Consider the following 21,203-nt stretch of genomic DNA (forward strand, 5'->3'; position numbering starts at 1 on the left):
TAATTGCTCTGGCTAGGACTAGAAGGCTTCACTGGTGAATAGTCCAAGAACAGTTAATACCTATCCTTTTTAAACTCTTCCAAAAAAATAGAAGAGGAGGGAAGTCTTGCAAACTTACTTTATGAGGCTTTCATTACCTTAATAGCAAAACCAGACAAAGACGCCACAAGAAAAAAAATTACACAGCTGTATCCCTGATGAACATGGATGAAAAATTCCTGAACAAAATATTAGCAAACTGAATTCAACAATGCATTAAAAGAATCATATACCATGATCAAATGAGATTAATCCAGGGATGCAAGGATGGTTCAACATCCTTAAATCAGTCAGTGTGATAGATTACATTAACAAGATGAAGGATAAAAATCATATAATCATCTTAATAAATGTGGAAAAAGCATTTGACAAAAATTCAACATCTAGTTACGATAAAAATTCTCAACAAAGTGGGTATAGAAGGAACATATATCAATGTAATAAAAGCCATATATGACAAGCCCACAGCTAACAGCCTACTCAGTGGTGCAAAGCTGAAAGTCTGGGGCGCTTAGGTGGCTTAGTCACTTAAGCGTCTGCCTTCGGCTCAGGTCATGATCCCAGGGTCCTGGGATCAAGCCCCACGCTGGGCTCCCTTTTCAGTGGAGAGCCTGCTTCTCCCTCTCCCTTTGCCTGCTGCTCCCCCTGCTTGTGCTTTCTTTCTCTCTCTGTGTCAAATAAAAATCTTGAAAGGCTTTAATCAGGAACAATACAAGGATGCCTACTCTTGCCACTTTCATTCACCATAGTATTAGATTTTATATTGTCATTGCTGTTAGTTACAGGGATTTATACAGTTTCCAAACTGTAAGAATCTGTCTATTTCATTATGTAAGTAATTTGTAGAAATGTAAAAATGGAAACTTCTTTAAATGTGGCACTCTTTAGTAACTTCAATATGTATGTCTGCTACTTTATTCCACAGTAAGATTTTTTTAAAACATGTTTAGGCTAACCATGGTTTGTTATGAAAGTAGGATTCATAGTACCAATATTGAAGAAAGTCTCAGCTTTCTACTGGATTAGAATCAGGCCAGTAGGGTTCAGACATTGATGCTAGTCTTACAGCTGGAAGTGTGGAACTTAGCTCTTTGTTGCTGTATATATTGTAGGCATAGCACATTTTATACATTCAGTTATTGATTTTTGTCCTTCAGGATCAAATGCTCTTACACAGCATTTATAATTTTTTCATTGTATGAATTTCTTGCCTTTCTATTCTTATTTTTTTTTCATATCACATTTCTTTACTATTCATGTACTTACCCGTAATGGGTTAATAGTGTCCATTAAATGCCTCAGAACTAAGTATAGATTAGCAAACACTGTGATGGCCATGATTAAACTAAAATGATCTTAAACAACCACTGAGTGTCAGCTAATAGCTGTGGGTATGCCTGAGGAGCCTTGGTTGTATCTTTCAACTTTTGAACTCATGTAGAAAGATTGTTTCAACATTAAAATTTCTCTCAAATCTACTTGGGTATATCATACTGATAGGAAAATATACTGTATTTTTAGATCGATAGGGAACTATAACATACTGTGTTTTTATAGGTTTTTTTTTTTTAATTTATTCATTTGAGACACAAATACAGAGAGAGAGGGAGAGGGAGAAGCAGACTCCCCACTGAGCTGGGAGCCCAATGCTGGGCTCCATCTCAGGACCCAGAGATCATGCCCTGAACCAAAGGCAGACGTTTAACCATCTGAGCCACCCAGGCACCCCTTAACATGCTATATTTTTTAAAAATTTTATAGTTTTTAAAAAACTTTATAGTATTCTCAAAGCTGAGAATTTGTCAAAATAATAGTAGAGAATTGGGAGGGAGAAAATATGGTGGTTTGAGCATAGATGAAATAAGATTGACCATGTATTGATTATTGTTGAGAATGTTGGACAAAAAGAATTACATTAGCACTTTAAGATAGAGAATCTTGAGTTTTATATCTAATCTCCAAAATAAGAATCTCCAGAGGGGCACCTGGGTGGTCACTCAGTTAAGCGTCCAACTCTTGATTTTAGCTCAGGTCGTGATATCTGGATCGTTGAGATCAAGCCCTGAGTTGGGCTCCATGCTCAGGGTGGAGTCTGCTGGTCCTCTCCCTCTGCTCTTGCTCTTCCCCCCACTCTCACACTCGCTCGCTCTCTCAGATAGATAGATACATAGATAAAATAAAATAAAATAAAATCTTGGAAAAAAAAGAATCTTAAGAAAGAAGGCACAATAATCTATATTTTTGAGAAATACCCTTTGTGAGTTTTATTTGGTTATTTATACCATTGCACCCAAGGTATGTTTTTTGTTTCCTCCTCATGAGCAGCTTTTTTCCTGGTGGAACATCTTGCTAGGACAGTCTATGAATTATTGCCCAAATCTCTTTATAAAAATTTACCAGTGGGCTCTTCTAGAATATTCCTATCTGTTTACGAATCAAATGTTGTGACTCTTGATTCACAATCTACTCTTGCTACTACTCTATTTTTTTAATGTCCTTTATAGCCAAACTACCTGAATTGTCTGTATTTGCTATATCAGCTTATCTTGTTTTTTCTTGAATTGCCTCCAAACATTGTTTTGTTTCTACCACTCCGTTAAGTGACCTTGTTAAGATAATCAGTGACCTCTGCTACACAGTGGTAATCCCAAATTCTTATTAACATAGTTGATAACTTCTTCCTCCTTGAAACATTCACTTTGCTTTTACAATATCATTTTTTTTTCTTGATTCCTTTTTGGTTCTGTCTCTACTTTCTGATCTCTTATTTTTGTGATATCGCAGGGTTTAATCATTGGACCTATTCTCTTTTCTATCTGTGCTCATGCTCTTGATGCTTTCATGTAATTTCATTGCTTTAAATATCATCTGTAGGCAGATGACTTCCAAATTTGTATCCTCAGCTTGGAACTGTCCCCACATCTCTGAATGCCCATATTCAACTGCCTACTAAAGACCCTGCTAGGACATCATTCAGGTATTTTAAACTAACGTTTCTAAATACAGGTTTCGCATCTCTCTTTTCTCCATCCTGCTCTTCCATAGCCATATTCTGTTTCAGCTTATTGGCAGTTCCATTCTACCAGATTATTACATATGTAGGAGTATGTTGAATGACAAATTTATTGATCATCTTTGTTTGCTATATGCACAGGTGTTTTTTGTGGCATGTACTATAAGAATTTGTGGGGAAGGTTAAACAACTCAGGAGTACTAAAACCATTTGGCACAGAGAAAAATAGCCCAATAAATTTAGGGTAACTGTAAAATTTTGAAACACAAATTTATTAACATTACTGAATTTTTTAACAAAAAGATTGTGTATACTTTTTATTAATGTTACTGTTTTGGGTTTAGGCTATTTTACTTTGTACTATGTACTATGTAATATTTCACTTTGTAATATGTTTATAGGTACAGAAAACTTCACAATGGTTTAAATAAATGGGGGATTTTGTTTTCTTACATACCAAGAAATCCAGAAGACAGCAGTTAACATTGGTCCAGTTGCTCAGCAGTGCATTTAGAGATCCCCAACTTTGTTTTTCTTTGTCAGCCTTATTAGTTGTTGTTTTAATTTGCTTTTTAATACTCACACTTGTCGACTTATGGTCATAGGATTGTTGTTGCAGCAGTAGACATGTTTACATCTATCCCTGGATAAGGAAAACAAATGTTTGCCCATAACCAACCCCATTCCATCCCAAAGCAGACTTAATATGTCACTGATCTCAACTGTGTCCTCCAGCCCCTTGAGCCTTCCAATTGTGGATATTTAGCTGGCTCAGTTACCGCCCCAAAGAAAGTAAAATTTCTGTAAGGGGAGGAATAGAATCTGATCAGCCGTTACCATTGTCTGCCTCACAGAACCATCAGAGACTACTAAATTTAGGGGTGCGCGGATGGCTCGGTTGGTTAAGCATCCAACTCCTGGTTTTGGCTCAGATCATGATCTTGTAGTCATGAGATTGAGCCCTGAGTCGGCTCCACGCTTAGCACAGTCTGCTTCAGATTCTTCATCCCTCTCTGTCTCTCCCTCACCCTGCTCACTCTCATTTGCTCTCTCTCAAATAAATAAATTAAAAAAAAAAAAAAACAAAACTGCTAGCTTTAAATATAATTGGTGATTTGAATTTATCTGCTTGGAAAAACTTCATTATTTCTCAGTAGGTTCAAATAAAATGGATTTTAATGTTAGGTGAGGGCTGTAATTTTAATGTATAGATGAGGGCTCACCATAGTTTACAAACAATCCAGTGACTGGTTAAGAAGCTAGCTATGTATTTAGAAGTTAGCAAATTTGTGTGTTTACACTAGTGAATTTTTAAGAATTATAATTTACATTTTGAGGCAAATAAGAATTTAGAAGAGATGATGATCCCTTAAAGTCATAAAGATCTATTTTTGTTAATTTTGTTTCTTTATTTGGTTTCCATAGAATGTTGGCTCAATTAAGAAACATCAGGGAGATAAATTCAGCCCAGTGGTAAGTAGCTTTAATTTCTTTTGTTAGAAAGTGTTTGGCTTATTGTTATGCCTTTTTTTTTTTCTTAGTTGGCTTCTCTTTCTCCATTTGATAGGAATATTTTATGTCTCCCGTGTTAAGCCTGGTTTATAAAATGACTCTTACTTATCATAACACTAAAATTCTAATGAACATTTCCCATGTTGATCGCTTCCTTTTGAGAACAGGCCAGGCTTCCTTTGGTTTACTTCCTTATAATAATTGTGTAATGGAGGATCTCTTTGGTTGTTATTACGCATTTATTTCTCTCTCATATGGTATTTTCCTCCTGTACCCTCAATAATTAAGTTCCCCCTCCTTTCTTACCAGTTTTAGTCTGCTAAATTAGGGTCCATTTTTGTATTAGCTCGAGGCCCACTGAATTTAATCTAAGGTCTAAACTGCTCTCTTCATAGCCTCTGTTCACAGGAAATTTTTACTTAAGATGTAAACTGTTTCCTAGAGCATCTAATTTCCTTTTCTGAATTCATTGTCTCTTCTGAGAAGTTTTACAATTTCTGACCATCTGTCTGCAACATGATCTGTTTATGGTTAGCACTACAAAAAAATCTTGGAGGTTGTTTTAGCTTCATTAACAATTACTCTGTCTTGTAAATTGCCTTATGCTTCAAGTGTGCTGCACAGATGATAACATCTAAAATAAATACACTCTTGGGGTGCCTGGGTGGCTCAGTTGGTTAAGCGACTGCCTTCTGCTCAGGTCATGATCCTGGAGTCCCGGGATCGAGTCCCGCATCAGGCTCCCCGCTCGGCAGGGAGCCTGCTTCTCCCTCTGACCCTCCCCCCTCTCATGTGCTCTCTGTCTCTCTCATTCTCTCTGTCTCAAATAAATAAAATCTTTAAAAAAAAAAAATAAAATAAAATAAATACACTCTTTTAAATTACATATATTTGGTAGTAAACATTTCATGCCCTTTATTCTCAGCTAGCAGTTATACTCCCAAATCCATTATGATTCAGGAATTTTTAGGCCATATCTTCCAATTCTTGGGTACTATCATAAATATAAGCATACAATGTTTATAATTTGATGAACCAGAATATTTTCAGACATCGAACCAACACTGTCCCACAGAACTTTCTGCACCGATAGAAATGTTCTCTGTCTTCTCTTACTGAGTGTAGTAGCCACTAGCCACACATGGGGCTGTTGAGCTTTTAAAATGTGCTTAGTGTGAGAAACTAGGTGTTTAATTTTACTTGAATTAACTTGAATTTTAAGTTAAAAATGGTTACGCTAAAATGGCCATATGTCTAGTGGCTATCGTATTGGGAAGAGCAGATTGAGTTCCCTTAAGGTTGTTAAGTGTCCTCTTAACTCATTATCAGTTGATCTTAGAATCCCTTGAGCAAGAAATTTCATATTCATTTTTGGAATCTTTTACTTTGGGGCATGTCATAAACACACAAGGATAAGCTAAATTCCCCTTTAGCAATGAAATTCTTATTAGATCAACAAAACTGTATTCTAATCAGTAAAACTCACCTACATATAAACATAGATTGTTAATAAACATTCAGTAAACTTTTCTGGGTATTTGTTGACAAAGTTTTTTTGTTTTTGTTGAAGTGTAATGGACATAACATTATATTAGTTTCAGGTGTAGAACATGATGATGATTCAGTATATGTATGTATTGCTAAGTGTCCACCACAATAAATCTAATTAACATCTCTCACCGTATGTAGTTACAAATTTTTTTTCTTGCAATGAGAACTTTTAAGATCTACTCTTTTAGCAATTTTCTTTTTTTTTTTTTTTAGATTTTATTTATTTATTTGACAGAGAGAGAGATAGCGAGAGCAGGAACACAAGCAGGGGGAGCGGGAGAGCGAGAAGCAGGCCTCCCGCCGAGCAGGGAGCCCGATGCGGGACTCGATCCCAGGACCCCGGGATCATGACCTGAGCCGAAGGCAGACGCTTAACGACTGAGCCACCCAGGTGCCCTTTTAGCAATTTTCAAATAATGCAGTACCGTATTATTATTATTAACTATAGTCACAATGCTATGTGTTATATTCCCATGAAAGAAAGATTTTATGTAGAAACTTTTATGTTTGACATCATAGTGTAGGGGAGGAAAAATTTTTCCTTGACCCTTTTAGGGTCTTTGGCTGGGTCTGAAAACTAACCTGACAAGTACAGTATTATTATTATTAACTGTAGTCACAATCCTATGTGTTTTATTCCCATGAAACAAAGATTTTATGTAGAAACTTTTATGTTTGACATCATAGTGTAGGGGAGGAAAAATTTTTCTTTGACCCTTTTAGGGTCTTTGGCTGGGTCTGAAAACTAACCTGACAAAAACAGTTTAACAGGAGAAAGCATGCACATTTATTTCATACAAGTTTTAAGTGCACAGGAGCCTTTATGAGGAGTAAGGACATAAAAAAACCATTAAAACTTAGTATATTTATGCTAGACTTGATGAAGAGTGTAGGCTTGTGTACAAGTATGATAGGTCAGAGTATGAGGTAAGTGTAGTAACCTGGGGGAAGTTTAGTAAAGCCCATTTGTTAGGATTCTTCTCCATTCCTGAGAGATTGGGCAGCTCTTTTCCTTCAGTTATAAGGAAGGCATCTCTCACATGAGGATTTTGTGACCTATTTCAGTGGAGAAGTAAAAGGGGAGGCCAGCATGACCTTCCTGCTTCGAAAGTATTCAATATGTCAGGGTACCGTACTTTGGAGTGGTGTGTTCTGAACCCCATCAGTATTTTATTTTTGTAAACCCTAAAGGAGAAGTGCCTAGTAAAGACCTATTGATATTTTAATCATTTTGAGAACCTGAGTTCAAGTGTATCATTATGTATGGAGAAGTAGTATAATGCAGTAAGAGCACAGAATCCGTTTTTTTATGGAAAAATAGGGATAATAGTACATGTCTTAGATATACGAAGATGAAATGAGAATATACATGTATTTTATCTAAAGAACTTAGCACAGTGCCTGGCACATGGTGATTGACTAAGAATAGTCCTATTTTTAAAAAGATTGCAGGGGAAATACTTAGTTGTCAAACACTTTAAGAATATCATGTAATTTAACTTACTCTCAGGAAACAAACTATGGGTTGCTGGAGTGGAGGGGTTGGGAGGGATGGGGTGCCTGGGTGATAGACATTGGGGAGGGTATGTGCTATGGTGAATGCTGTGAATTGTGCGAGACTGTTGAATCACAGATCTGTACCTCTGAAACAAATAATACAATATATGTTTAAAAAAAAAAGAAGATAGGGCGCCTGGGTGGCTCAGTTGGTTAAGCGACTGCCTTCGGCTCAGGTCATGATCCTGGAGTCCCGGGATCGAGTCCCACATCGGGCTCCCTGCTCGGCAGGGAGTCTGCTTTTCCCTCTGACCCTCCTCCCTCTCATGCTCTCTGTCTCTCATTGTCTCTCTCGCAAATAAATAAAGTCTTAAAAAAAAAAAAATTAAAAAAATAATTTAAATTAAAAAAAAAAAAGAAGATGATAGCAGGAGGGGAAGAATGAAGGGGGGGAAATCGGAGGGGGAGATGAACCATGAGAGACGATGGACTCTAAAAAACAAACTGAGGGTTCTAGAGGGGAGGGGGGTGGGAGGATGGGTTTGCCTGGTAATGGGTATTAAAGAGGGCACGCTCTGCATGGAGCACTGGGTGTTATGCACAAACAATGAATCATGGAACACTACATCAAAAACTAATGATGTAATGTATGGTGATTAACATAACAATAAAAAAATTTAAAAAAAGAATATCATGTAATTTGAAATAGAAGTTGGTAGCAGTGCATTGCAGAGCCATATTGAAGCCTGAGGCAAAAGAAAAAAATAGTAATACCAATCCTGTCTTTATTTAAAAATTAGTCATTTTGTTCATAAATAGATTATTTTTCAGTGATTTTAACTTAAAAAATAATGCATTAAAATATTTAATTTGATTACTGAGTTTTTTTGGTGCCTCTCCTATTTTGTGCTTGAGGCAGTTTCCCTCACTGGCTTCAACATTATCTTGGCCCTGGTTAGAAGTATTCTATTACGGGCGCCTGGGTGGCTCAGTTGGTTAAGCGACTGCCTTCGGCTCAGGTCATGATCCTGGAGTCCCGGGATCGAGTCCCGCATCTGGCTCCCTGCTTGGTAGGGAGTCTGCTTCTCCCTCTGACCCTCCCCCCTCTCATGCTCTCTGTCTCTCACTCTCTCTCTCTCAAATAAATAAATAAAAATCTTTAAAAAAAAAAGAAAGAAGTATTCTATTACTCTAATTGTCTTCTGACCAAGGCAAGAATTTATATTTTACAAAGAGTTGTTAACTGATTAGCAGTCATTCTTATTTATTGAAGTAGGCTTTTGTTTGGTAATATAATCTTAGACTAGTTGGAATTAACCTATGGAAAGGTTAAAATTAGCCTGGAGAATTTTCACTAATTCAGAATTAAACCTTTCTCCCATTTAATTTGAAACAACAAAGTGTGTATATACTTTATTGAAGCAAGTTTATTCTCTAATGTGTAACCTTACACAGATAGAGGACCTATAAGTTCTTTGACCAGTATTTAATTGAAACAAATACATTTGGCATGTATTGAAATTTTGATGTGGAAGAGCCTTGGAAAGTTAAAGGGGTGATGATTCTGATGGCTTATTAAGGAAGACCTGAAAATATCTTTTTTTTTTTTTAAGATTTTATTTATTTTTTCATGAGAGAGAGAGAGAGAGGCAGAGGCAGAGGGAGAAGCAGGCTCCCCGCGGAGCAGGGAGCCCGATGTGGGACTCGATCCCAGGACCCTGGGATCGTGACCTGAGCCAAAGGCAGACGCTTGACCGACTGAGCCACCCAGGCGTCCCAACCTGAAAATATCTTTGCAGTCCTACTTCCTACTCAAAACTGGTTGTAGTCAAATTCTTAGTATTAAATTTATTTATTTGAGAGAGAGAGGCATGAAAAAGGGGAGCAGAGGTAGAGGGACAAGCAGACTCCCTGCTGAGCAGAAAGCCCAATGTGGGGCTTTATCCCAGGACCCTGAGATCGTGACCTGAGCTGAAGGCAGATGCTTAACCAATTGAGCCACCCAGGCACCCCCAAGTTCTTTTTTTTTTTTTAAGATTTTATTTATTTATTTGCTAGAGAGAGAGAGCATGGGCAAGAGAGAGCGAGCGAGAGTACAAGTGGGGAACTGCAGGCAGAGGGAGAAGCAGGCTCCCTGCTGAGCAAGGAGCCCGATGTGGGGCTCAGTCCCAGGACCTGAGATCATGACCTGAGCCGAAGGCAGCCGCATAACCGACTAAGCCACCCAGACGTCCCAAGGCGCCCCCAAATTCTTAATTAAAAAATAGCTCTTACCCAGAAATTAAAGAAATATCTTTGTTGTATTAGGGTATTTCTAGTTGAGAATAAGCAAGACTCATAAAGCATGATTTTTTATTTATTTATTTATTTTTTAAAAGATTTTATTTATTTATTTGAGAGAGAGAGAATGAGAGAGAGCACGAGAGGGAAGAGGGTCAGAGGGAGAAGCAGACCCCCTGCTGAGCAGGGAGCCCGATGCGGGACTCGATCCCAGGACTCCAGGATCATGACCTGAGCCGAAGGCAGTCGCTTAACCAGCTGAGCCACCCAGGCGCTCAAGCATGATTCTTATAGAAGCATATAAATAGGTATTTAGCAGATCATTTTTTAAAGTACAGAAGTACATGAGTTTCATTTGAAATTCAATATGTATAAATTTATATAAATTTTGACAGTAACACCTATTTAAATGTATTCCTTTGGGTGGGTATAAAGAAGGAGGTACTTATCTTTGATATATAGATTGTGATAAATGAATTGTAATTTTTTTTTTTTTAAATTGTTGGTTATAACATGTTTTAACTAAATTTATTTGAATATTGCAGTGTCTAAAAATGACTACAAAACGAAGTTTGTTTGTGCGGTTGGTACCATGTCGTTGTCTACGAGGGGAAGAAGAGACTGTCACTACTCTTGATTATTCTCATTGCAGTTTGGAACAGGTTCCCAAAGAGATTTTTACTTTTGAGAAAACTTTGGAGGAGCTCTATTTAGATGCTAATCAAATTGAAGAGCTTCCAAAGGTATGTTCATACTTTAAGAATTGTCTTTGGATATTTTTATGCAAGAAATATGATATATCCCCAGTATTGCCATAATGCTGCCAGTATATTTGTGTTTCCATTGTTTCCTTTTTTTTTTTTTTTTGGTTTAATTTTATCTTGGGGTATGCAACAGAATTTTAAAAACATTTTTTTAAAAGATTTATGTATTTACGTGAGAGAAAGAGAGCGCATGAACAGGAAGAGGGGCAGAGGGAGAGGGAGAAAGAATCTCAAGTTCTCTGTGCTGAGCGTGGAGCCCTACACAGGGCTCGATCTCACGACCTGAGATCCTAACCTGAGCCAAAACCAAGAGTCAGACGCTTAACCAACTGCACTACCAGACACCCCCAATATTTTTTAAAATAGAATTTTAACCTTTGTTTCTTCAAGTTAATTGCTTGAGTATTTGAGCAAGTAAGTTAAAATTTTGTATTTAATTTCCATTTTTTATAGCCCCTATGGTAGATAGAACTACATTATTTCTCTAGCCAATAGATTTAGCTAGACAAAAATTGAAATTAATGTTTTCTTTTTCTAGTTATCATAAGACATTGGTTTACATGGGGCACCTGGGTGGCTCAGTCGTTCAGGGTCTGCCTTCGGCTCAGGTCATGATCCCAGGGTCCTGGGATCAAGCCCCGCCCCGCATCAGGCTCCCCGCTCTGCGGGAGGCCTCCTTTTCCCTCTCCCGCTCCCCCTGCTTGTGTTCCCTCTCTGGTTGTCTCTCTCTCTGTCAAATAAATAAAAATAAAATTTCTAAAAAACAAAAAAACATTGGTTTACATTATTCTAATTGAGAATAAATTGTCCTTTTGGTTGTCACCTAATACTTTTGTTATTAAGCAGGTTTTTAGAGGTAGTATCCTGTTTGCCCTATTTCAGTTTGTTTAGAAAGGTTTTGGAGGACGTAACATTTCTGAAATCTAAGAACAACTAGAGGGAGGAAAGTTGTTTTGTTGCCATGAAATATCCTCTTACATTATCAGTTTCTTTGCTAAAATTTTTCAGTGACTACTTTTTCTTTTTCTTAAAAATCCCTCTTCATTCTCAACTCATTTTCTTGTTTATTATGGAAAAGCTTCAGTAGCTTTCTTTTTTTTTCCAAAATTTTATTTAAATTCTAGTTAGTTAGCATCTAGTGTAATATTAGTTTCGGGAGTTGAATTTAGTGATTCATCACTTATGTATAACAAATATTGCTCAACATGAGAAGTGCCCTCCTCAATACCCATCACCCATTTAGCCTCTCCCCCACCCACCACCCCCCCAGCAACCCTCAGTTTGTGCAGTAGTTTTAATTTGTTAGAATGTTTTACTACCCAAACAGTAGTGTTTATCAAAACTGGATGGAGATGTGTTGGTGGCTTATAAATATGTGTGGCATTTCCAAAAAATGAACTATGATTTGCCCTGGTGGATTTAGAATATAGAAATAGACAACACCCAGTTAAATTATATATATATATATACTTTAAAGATTTTGTTTATTTATTTGACAGATACAGAGAGAGCGAGAGCAGGAACACAAGCAGGGGGCAGTGGGAGAGGGAGAAGCAGGCTTCCTGCCGAGCAGGGAGCCCAATGCGGGACTCTATCCCAGGGTCCTGGGATCAAGCCCCGCATCGGGCTCCCTGCTCAACGGGGAGCCTCCTTCTCCCTCTCCTCTCCCCTGCTTGTGCGCTCTCTCTCTCTCTGTCATATAAATAAATAAAATCTTTTAAAAAATTATTCATTGTTTATCTGAAATCCAAATTTATTATCAGGCATCCTGTATTTCATCTGGCAACCCTAATTGAAATAGAATAGAAAGTACAGTGTGTTGTATGTGTCCATTGTTGCATGAACTATATGTGTTAAATTTCTGTGTATGTGTACACATATTGGATGGCAGTGCTTTGAAAAAGGCTTTTCCTTTGGTGGCTAGTAGTAAAAACATTTGGAAAGCCAGTGCCATCCAAGGTTGTCTTATAAAGAAATCTGTATATGGCTGTGGATAAAATATTAAAGATTGTGGGTTGCATGTTTATGAATTACTTCCCTAGGTTATAATAAGGTGCTTTGTAATTTACTTTTTCCTTATATATTGTTCTTTAGAAAGTAATTTATCTTACTTAGGTTGTTCTGGAGAACTAGGAAGCCTGGAGAACTTAGTCCCTTTCTGTAATAAGCACTAGTAGGGTCTCAGCCTGGTGATTGAGTAGAAAAGAGAGAGGCTTGCTGTGACAGTGCAGATAACTGAATCACTTATACTTCCTTCGGGTTTTGGAAGATGCTCTTCTTAAAAAGGGCTTATTCAGTGTCATCCTGGTAACAGTTTTTTGTTTGGTTTTCTAAACAGTTTACTTTTTAAGAACAGTTTCAGATTCATAGCAAAATTGAGATTTCTTCTATACCTACACTATCCTCACACATGCATAGCCTCCACCATTGTCAACATCCTCTGTGAGAGTGGTACTTATATTAAAATTGATGAACCTATGTTGAAAAATTATCATCACCCAAAGTCCAGAGTTTATAGTATGGTTCATGCTTGGTGTTGTACATTGTATGAGACTGGACAAATGTATAATGAAATGTATCTGTGATTTGGTATTATACTGAGTATTTTCATTGCCCTAAAAATTCTCTGTGCTCCATACAGTTTTTTGGTATGGAATGTAGAAGTGACCCATTTACCTACACTTTTGGTTAAATATATTTTATTTTAAATACATTTTATTATTGTGATTTTAGCCTAAGCATATATTTGTTCCTTAATTTTTTTGTCCTCCCAAATCAGAATTATATATTTTGAGTCATTCTGAGTCAGTTGTACATATTTGGAGTTAATTTATGTAAATTTTCATTTTGGAATAAGGATGCTTGAAATACAAGTTCCAAAGTTTGCCGTATTTAATAGCCACTTATTTTTTACTACTTTAACAAAGAATACAACCATATAGGTACTGAGTGCATTTTGCTTGGGGCAGAAGTAGGAGGATGTAAATGATTGAGTAGTTCAGTTGTGTTCAGATCCATAATAGCATGAAACAATAAGAGATCTTCTCTGGTATTTATGTAGGTATAATTCATTCAGTTTAACCACACTAATAATGTGGTTATTTATTTGTGTAAAGGTTAATGAATGAAATCTTTAAGGAACCTTAAATAATCAAAATCCTTTCTTCCCTTGTTTCAATAGCAACTTTTTAACTGTCAGTCTCTACACAAACTGAGTTTGCCAGACAATGATTTAACAACATTACCAGCATCTATTGCAAATCTCATTAATCTCAGGGAACTGGATGTCAGCAAGAATGGTAAGATTTTTTTTTCCCCTTGGCTTTCTGTACTTAGAAACATGTAATTTTATTAAAATTTCTATTGTGCGTTAACAAAAATACAAAATTAAAAAGTGTTATATTACCCTTTGCATATATAAAACTTATACATATGATAGTTTAAAGCAATGTGGAGATAAATGTATAAACTTTAAATGACCTTTTAATTAAGATGCTGTGGATACATGCATGTATATACTTATGTATCCTTAAATTTATATATTTATATATATTCATTGTCCTCTTGTTTGTAATGATGAGAAGCTATTAACAACTGTAGTATCCACTGTTGGTTGTGCTATTCTATAGGTAGCCATAGAGAGGAATTTAATGTAGCTCCATTGATACTGGCATGAGTATTTACGTTACAGTGTTAAAGGTTAAAAATAAAGTTGTGCAACATTATAAATGAACTGAACATCATTGAATATTTATTGAAAGACCACTTTTGTTGAGTACTGTATTAGGACCTAGGATTACAGTTGATGATGAGAAATTAAGGGACATGGTCAGTGTTCTCTTCCTGCATATAGTCTAGGCTTAGTTTGATATATACTGAAGACCGTGTGGAATATTCCAAAATGTTAAGTGCTTACCTGGTCCAATAGAGAGAGAGGTAGATACTTAAATTTTAGAATGAACATGTATTTCTTACATAATTACAAAAAAAAATTACAAGAGAGTAAATATTAAATGGTCTGCCAAAAGATAAGACTTCAACAAACACTAAATACTAAGTTATATTTAAATAATTCTTGATAACATTTGGAAAAAGCTTTATAAACAAGTCCCAAAACGTTAGTGCAGTAGCACCAGTAAATGCCTAGCAATCATATTCATAGCTCTTGGTTGCATGGTTGGTTTTTGTCTTGATGATATGAATATACAGGAGTGATCTTTCTGTCATATCAGTTTTATATTTTAGGACTTAGTATGAAAACCACTTTAGGACTGATTAAAAGAATCATCCTCTTTTCACAATTAACAGTTAACTTTTAATGAATTTACAACTGTGCCTACCCATTTCTATAAAAAAATTACTTTAAATAAAATAAATATATGTGTTTATTACATGCCTTCATTTACTAAACCCTAATTATTTTAGTTGTGGGCAATCCATATCAAATAATTGTATATTTTGTAGGAAGGTCATCAATTTAATAACTTCTGTTTTAAGGGTTAAATCCTTTTTAAGGAGGTATAATGTGTTCACGTTCATTCTAGGTTCAGGGAAGGTTATAGTGGTTAGTGCACTACTGGGTTTTAGTTGTCAATAGCCAATAAATTTTAAGTTTGAAACTTGTAATTTTTTAAACTTCTTTTGAAACATTTAACTTTTGAGTTAAAAATTTTCTGTTACTTGGGGGCACTTGGGTTGCTCAGTCGTTAGAGCCTTGATCTCAGGTCTTGATCTCAGGGTTGTTAGTTCAAGCCCCATGTTGGGTGTGGAACCTACTTAAAATTTTTTTTTCTGTGATATGAAAAATCTGTGTTTAAAAAATTTAGGATTTAATTACTACTTAGATTGGATTCATTTATATCCTGTTTTTCTCCAACATTTAAAAAATTTCATAGCCAGATTAAAAGCCTGAATAAAAATTGACAGAACACTGGGGCGCCTGGGTGGCTCAGTCGTTAAGCATCTGCCTTCAGCTGAGGTCATGATCCCAGGGTCCTGGGATCAAGCCCCACATTGGGCTCCCTGCTCGGCGGGAAGCCTGCTTCTCCCTCTCCCACTCCCCCTGCTTGTGTTCCTGCTCTCACTATCTCTTTCTCTGTCAAATAAACAAATAAAATCTTAAAAAAAAAAAATTGACAGAACACTGATGGATTCACCCACTGTTAGCATTTCGCCAGGTTTGCTTGCTTTCTCTTTTAAAAATTATATGAATTTAAATATGTTCAGGGAAAAGATATGTTGTTGCTTATATAGAATTTCTATTTGGTAGACCTATTTAAAATTTTAAGTTGCAGGCATGAACTTTACCTTTAAATATTGGAAGAAGCATTTCCCCAGAACAAGGAAATCCTTACACATAACCACAATATCATTATCACTTTCAAGAAATTTGACATTACATTTTCCCTGTTGCTTAAAAATGCCCCTTTTAGCTATTTGCCCCTCTACCCCCCAGTTGAAGATCACATAGCATTCAGTTGTGTCTCTTCAGTCTTTTAAAATCAGGAACAGTTTGCCCATCTTTTTGTGTTTTTCATGACATTGCCGTTTTGAAGAGTTCAGGTCAGTTAGTTTTTAATTTGTGTGGCTTTTCCCCTCATGATTTTATTTAGGTTAAATAGATTTCCTCAGCTTGAAACATCTCTTTAAGGGTAGTTTGAAATGAGTTTCAATTCCTGGTGCTTTTTTTAGAGTGACAAGTATTGATAAATTTCAAAGAACTTAATCCACTGTCATTGTAGCTCTCCATATGCTGATAGTTAAGTGAACTCCATAGTATTATAGAACTATAGAATTGTTGTGACATTAGATATCATCAGGTTTAACATTCCATCCCAAAGAGTTGTTTTCTACTTTTTGATCTTTTTAAATGGGAAATGTTAAAGTATAAGGAAAGAGATCTGAAATAATCTTGAATATTACTAATACAATTGTATGCACCTGGGAAAAGCTGGCAAACTGCGACCACTCTTCATGGTATGAAAATAATACTTTGCTCATTTATGAACATGCTTGCATATATCCTAAAAAATGCATTAACTCTGGATTTGTTACTCTGAATTGAGAATGGTGCAATTATGGTGCAGCAGCATCCTTAATATCTTAGACTTTCACGCAACTTCTTAAAGAATAGTGTGTTTGAGTTATGACAACCTATTGGACTGTAGTGTTTCTCTTTTTTTTATTCTAGTTTCAGCAGGTTTTTATTGTTGATTATATTGAAAACCTGTTGTATATGATTGTATCAGCTGGTGTTTTTGAGGAGTTGGAAATAATTTCTATATGGTGAGAAGATTTAAGATAAGCACTCAAGTAGTCTGCCCAGAAAGACAATGACATTAGCTACTGCTGTCAGTGAAACCTTACAATTTATTTTCACTAAAAATTAATTTATATATTCTTTTCTTCTCTTTCTCTGTGATTTCACAGAGAAAGGACCTCCTCTATATTTTAAGAGGCATAATCAATCCCTTGCCTTTTACTTGTTTGCTTGTTTTTTTCTCCTTTTTGTCTTAAACTCATCTAAATGCAACTGCACTGAAGTGTGAATTTGTTTAATTTGCTCTTCCTTTTGTGGCTAAAGTTTTGCTTTATTGTTAGCTTTTTAAAGAAATAAAAAGTTCACCACACTGCTGTCCCAAGTCACTGCAAAAAACAACTAGTGTTTGAGAAATAATCATTTCTTATGTTCAAATGCCTATCCTTCTTGAGAAGACTAAGGGGATGATGATTAAAACATTCTGCTATGTGGTTGATTGGGAAAGCTGGTGGGGAAAGGGAGGTAAAAGAAATGAAGACTAACCTAGTTGTTAATTCATCTGTCTGAAGACACAGAAAGAACAGAAAGCCAGGAAATTATAAGGCAGAGAAACCAGAAGGAATAGCTCAGATATTTCTAACTGATAGGGGAATGCTAGAGAGGTTAAATAAGGCCTTTCTTTTTAATTGAGTCAGAAAGCCCTGGAAGAATGAATTGAAAGTTTGTGGTGAAAACAGAAAGCAGTTCACTGAACCTGAGAAGATCTGATGATAGGGACCAACTGCTAGAAGAGGCTCTTCACTTTAAGCTCAGAGAAGTTAAATTGATTATGAGGAAAATTACAGTCACTTTATTTTTCTCCTGTTTTCAAATTTCTGAAATTGCTAATATGCTTTATAGTTGTTTAAATTGAGCTCTTTTAATCAGTTTGATTAAGATCATGAAAGAGGAAAAACCGTGTGTTAAACTAACCTAGAACTTAAAAATATTTAGACCAATGATCACTGGTCACTGCCAAGTATGTTAATGTAGACTGTAACTGGGGTGTTCCACTTACTCTACCTTACCATAGGCCTTATCACTCATGTTATACCTGGTCAAATCATACATCTCTTACCCCTTGGCCAGTGTAATTATTTGAGTTTGCAATTCCTGATTTAGACTGTTTTGACTGGGACTCACTGTTATATTATGTACTGTTTATTACCATAGCCTTTTAAGTGCAGAAACAGTAAGGAACCACTATTAACTTATATAAGTTAATAATATAAGTTAACTTATATTCTATAAGGTGTTAAAAAAAAAAAGACTTATTATAGGATTTGGACTTACATTTGGTGATATGGGGGAGGGTTTAAGAATATGAGGTTTTGCTCTGGATGGTGTCAAGAAGTAGGGGTAGTTCTATCATTGGGAATCCTTTATTTGTTTATTTATTAAGATTTACTTAATGTGAGTCAAGGGAGAACAGTCTTCAAGCAGACTCCCTGCTTAGTGCAGAGCCCATGAGATCCCGTGAGATCACAACAACCTCAGCTGAAACCAAGAGTTGGACACTCAACCGACTGAGCCACCCAGTCATCCCTGTGATTGGGAATCTTAATTTTATCTATAGCGAGGGTAGCCTAGAACAAGTCTAAAGTTGTAATTGATAAAGAAACAGCAGTCATTCAATAGTTGGGAGAAGGGGTTGTTTGGTATTTTGTGTTTTGGATGATGTTCATATTTGTTCAGACATGATTATAGTTCACCCTTGAATGATGTGGGGGTTAGGAGCTTCAACCCCCTGCATTGTTGAAAATCTCTGTATGACTTTTAACTCCCCCCGCCGCCAACTTAACTATACTCACAGCCTACTGTTGGCCCGAACTATTACCCCTAACATATATATGTATAATACATATAACATACAACATACAAAATATGTGTTATATATTATATTCTTAACATAAAGTAAGCTAGACAAAAGAAAATGTTATTAAAATCATAAAATACATTTCTAGTACTGTAAAAATGGTTAAGTAGACTTGCACCATTCAAACCCATGTTGTTTAAAGGTTAACTGTACATACTTGCTTTTGTTTTGATCTTTCATGGTCAAAGAATGGCCTCGCCTGATGTTGATACTCTTTGAAATCGTGTAGTTCAATAAGATAATACCAAGATGTCCCTTTGAATGCCAAGTAGCTAGCCATAAGACCAGGCCAGCATCAGGAAGTATATTCTCTTTCCCAGCAGTAAAGAAAGAGTTCTTCTGTAATTAAGCGATAGTAATATAAAGAGGAAAGCCACATTTTATAATATCTAATCTAGTGTTTTCATTTTATTAAGGTTGAGCAACAGAGTCAAATTGTTATAAAAAGGGTATATCGCAAAGAAGGAACACTATTAAATTCAAGTGAGAATGAAAAAGGGAAAGATACTTGGAATTCTTAAAGAATTAAGAAGTAACTCATGATAAAATTTAGGTTCTGCATATGTTAAGGATAAAATGAGCCATCTTTGAAGACTGGCTAACACAAGCATTGAGAGTAGGCCTCACTGAGAAAGTGACATGAACAAGGACTTGAGATGTTAGCCATGTAGATATCTGAGTTAAGAATGTACCAGAAAGAGGGAACAGCCAGTGTAAAGTTGGTAAGGTATGAGTGTCCATTGTATGTGTGGGAAACAGAAGGCCAGAGTAGCTAAAACATAGTAAGCAAGATGGGAGAGTGAGAGGAGTAGAGGTCAGAGAGATAGAGCCTTGTAGGTATTAGTATGTTCTTTGACATTTACTCTCAGTGACATGGAATCATTCGGAAAGCTTTGAGCAGATCGATCAGAGCATGATCTGATTTGTGTTTTAAAGACTTACGCTCGCTATATGTAGAAACATTATGGGTACAAAGGTGAAAAGTAACCAGTTGGGCTGCTATTTCAGTCATCTCTGGTGATAGTGATGGAAGCAGTGAGATATGGACAGACTCTAGATGTACTTGAAGGTTGAGTCCACAAGATTTTAAGATGGATTGAATGTGGGACATGAGATAAGAGATAAGAGATAAAGATGACCTTAGTGGTATTGGTCTGTGCAAGTGAAGGGGTAGAGTTGCTGACAGCCAAGATGGGGTCATCTGTGGGAGCTGTAATTTTTAGTGGAAAAAATCAGGTCATTTTTGGACGTGTTACATTTGAAATAAGATATCTATTTATTCACAGGGGTCCAGAATTTTCAGTCAAGAGGGAACTCTGCTAGCTATACATATGTGGGAGTTGTCAGCGTATAGATAGTATATAAAGCCAGAGGTCAGATACAGTCACTAAGGGCATGAGTGTGAAAGAAAAGAGACCTAAAGAATGAGTCTTAGTGGCAACCCAACATTAAGAGACCTGGAAGAAGAGAAAGGTACAGAAGATCCTGAGAAGAAAGACTAGTGAGGAAGGAAAGAAACCAGTAGGATGAAAATATTTTTCTTTGCTACATTTTAGCTTCTGAAGAAAAGGAACCAAGTTTTAGTATTTATAGTCTGTAATAGTGTCTAACATTGTGTGTAGTTGGTACATATTTGCTGAATAATACAGAGTATAGGTAATTTCAGTTTGGGCCATGTTTTGTTTGAGATACATAAGCAATACCTAAAGGGCATTTGAACATTCTTATTTGGAGTTAAGGGGAGGGCAGGGAACCAGAGATACAGATTTAGACCCTGTAGGAATTAAAGTCATAGTAAATACAATGCTAGCAGTTTGTAAAAGCAGAAAACCCGTAAGTATTTCAAAACTACTCCTTTAAGGAAAAATTATTACTATGTATTCTGAAAGCTGGAGATGATTTAGAATTACTTATTTCACAGATACTGGTTACTTTTTGTAAACCTCATACTATGGATTAAAGTACTTTAAATTTTTAAAAATATAAAGTATATGGTTGTGGAAGATGATAAAAGCATTATTTTCTATAAAATATTAAAATTATAGAAATCTAATAGAGAACTCTTGAAATTATTCTTTCTCCATATAAAAGTTTAGATCAGTAGAACATGCTATACTCATTGGTCTTTTTCTCCTTACACAGACTTTATCATGTACTAAAAATATTACAGCTCTTGGGGCGCCTGGGTGGCTCAGTCGTTAAAGCGTCTGCCTTCGGCTCAGGTCATGGTCCCAGGGTCCTGGGATCGAGTCCCACATCGGGCTCCCTGCTCGGCGGGAAGCCTGCTTCTCCCTCTCCCACTCCCCCTGCTTGTGTTCCTGCTCTGGCTATCTCTCTCTCTGTGTCAAATAAATAAATAAATAAATAAATCTT

General features: G+C 36.2%; 1 protein-coding gene across 4 annotated transcripts in view; it reads left to right on the forward strand.

Annotated features, from left to right (window-relative positions):
- Window positions 1-21,203, forward strand: part of ERBIN (erbb2 interacting protein) — a 126,862-nt gene that overhangs the window by 38,561 nt on the left and 67,098 nt on the right. For all 4 annotated transcript variants that reach the window (XM_021701975.2, XM_021701977.2, XM_021701978.2 and 1 more), the window contains exons 2-4: window positions 4,478-4,525; window positions 10,438-10,635; window positions 13,838-13,955. In XM_021701975.2, the coding sequence (XP_021557650.1) occupies window positions 10,447-10,635; window positions 13,838-13,955 (307 nt within the window). In that variant the 5' untranslated portion in view covers window positions 4,478-4,525; window positions 10,438-10,446. The remainder of the gene's footprint in view (window positions 1-4,477; window positions 4,526-10,437; window positions 10,636-13,837; window positions 13,956-21,203) is intronic.

This window comes from Neomonachus schauinslandi, chromosome 7 (assembly GCF_002201575.2).
Source record: "Neomonachus schauinslandi chromosome 7, ASM220157v2, whole genome shotgun sequence".
Lineage (NCBI taxonomy): Eukaryota > Metazoa > Chordata > Mammalia > Carnivora > Phocidae > Neomonachus > Neomonachus schauinslandi.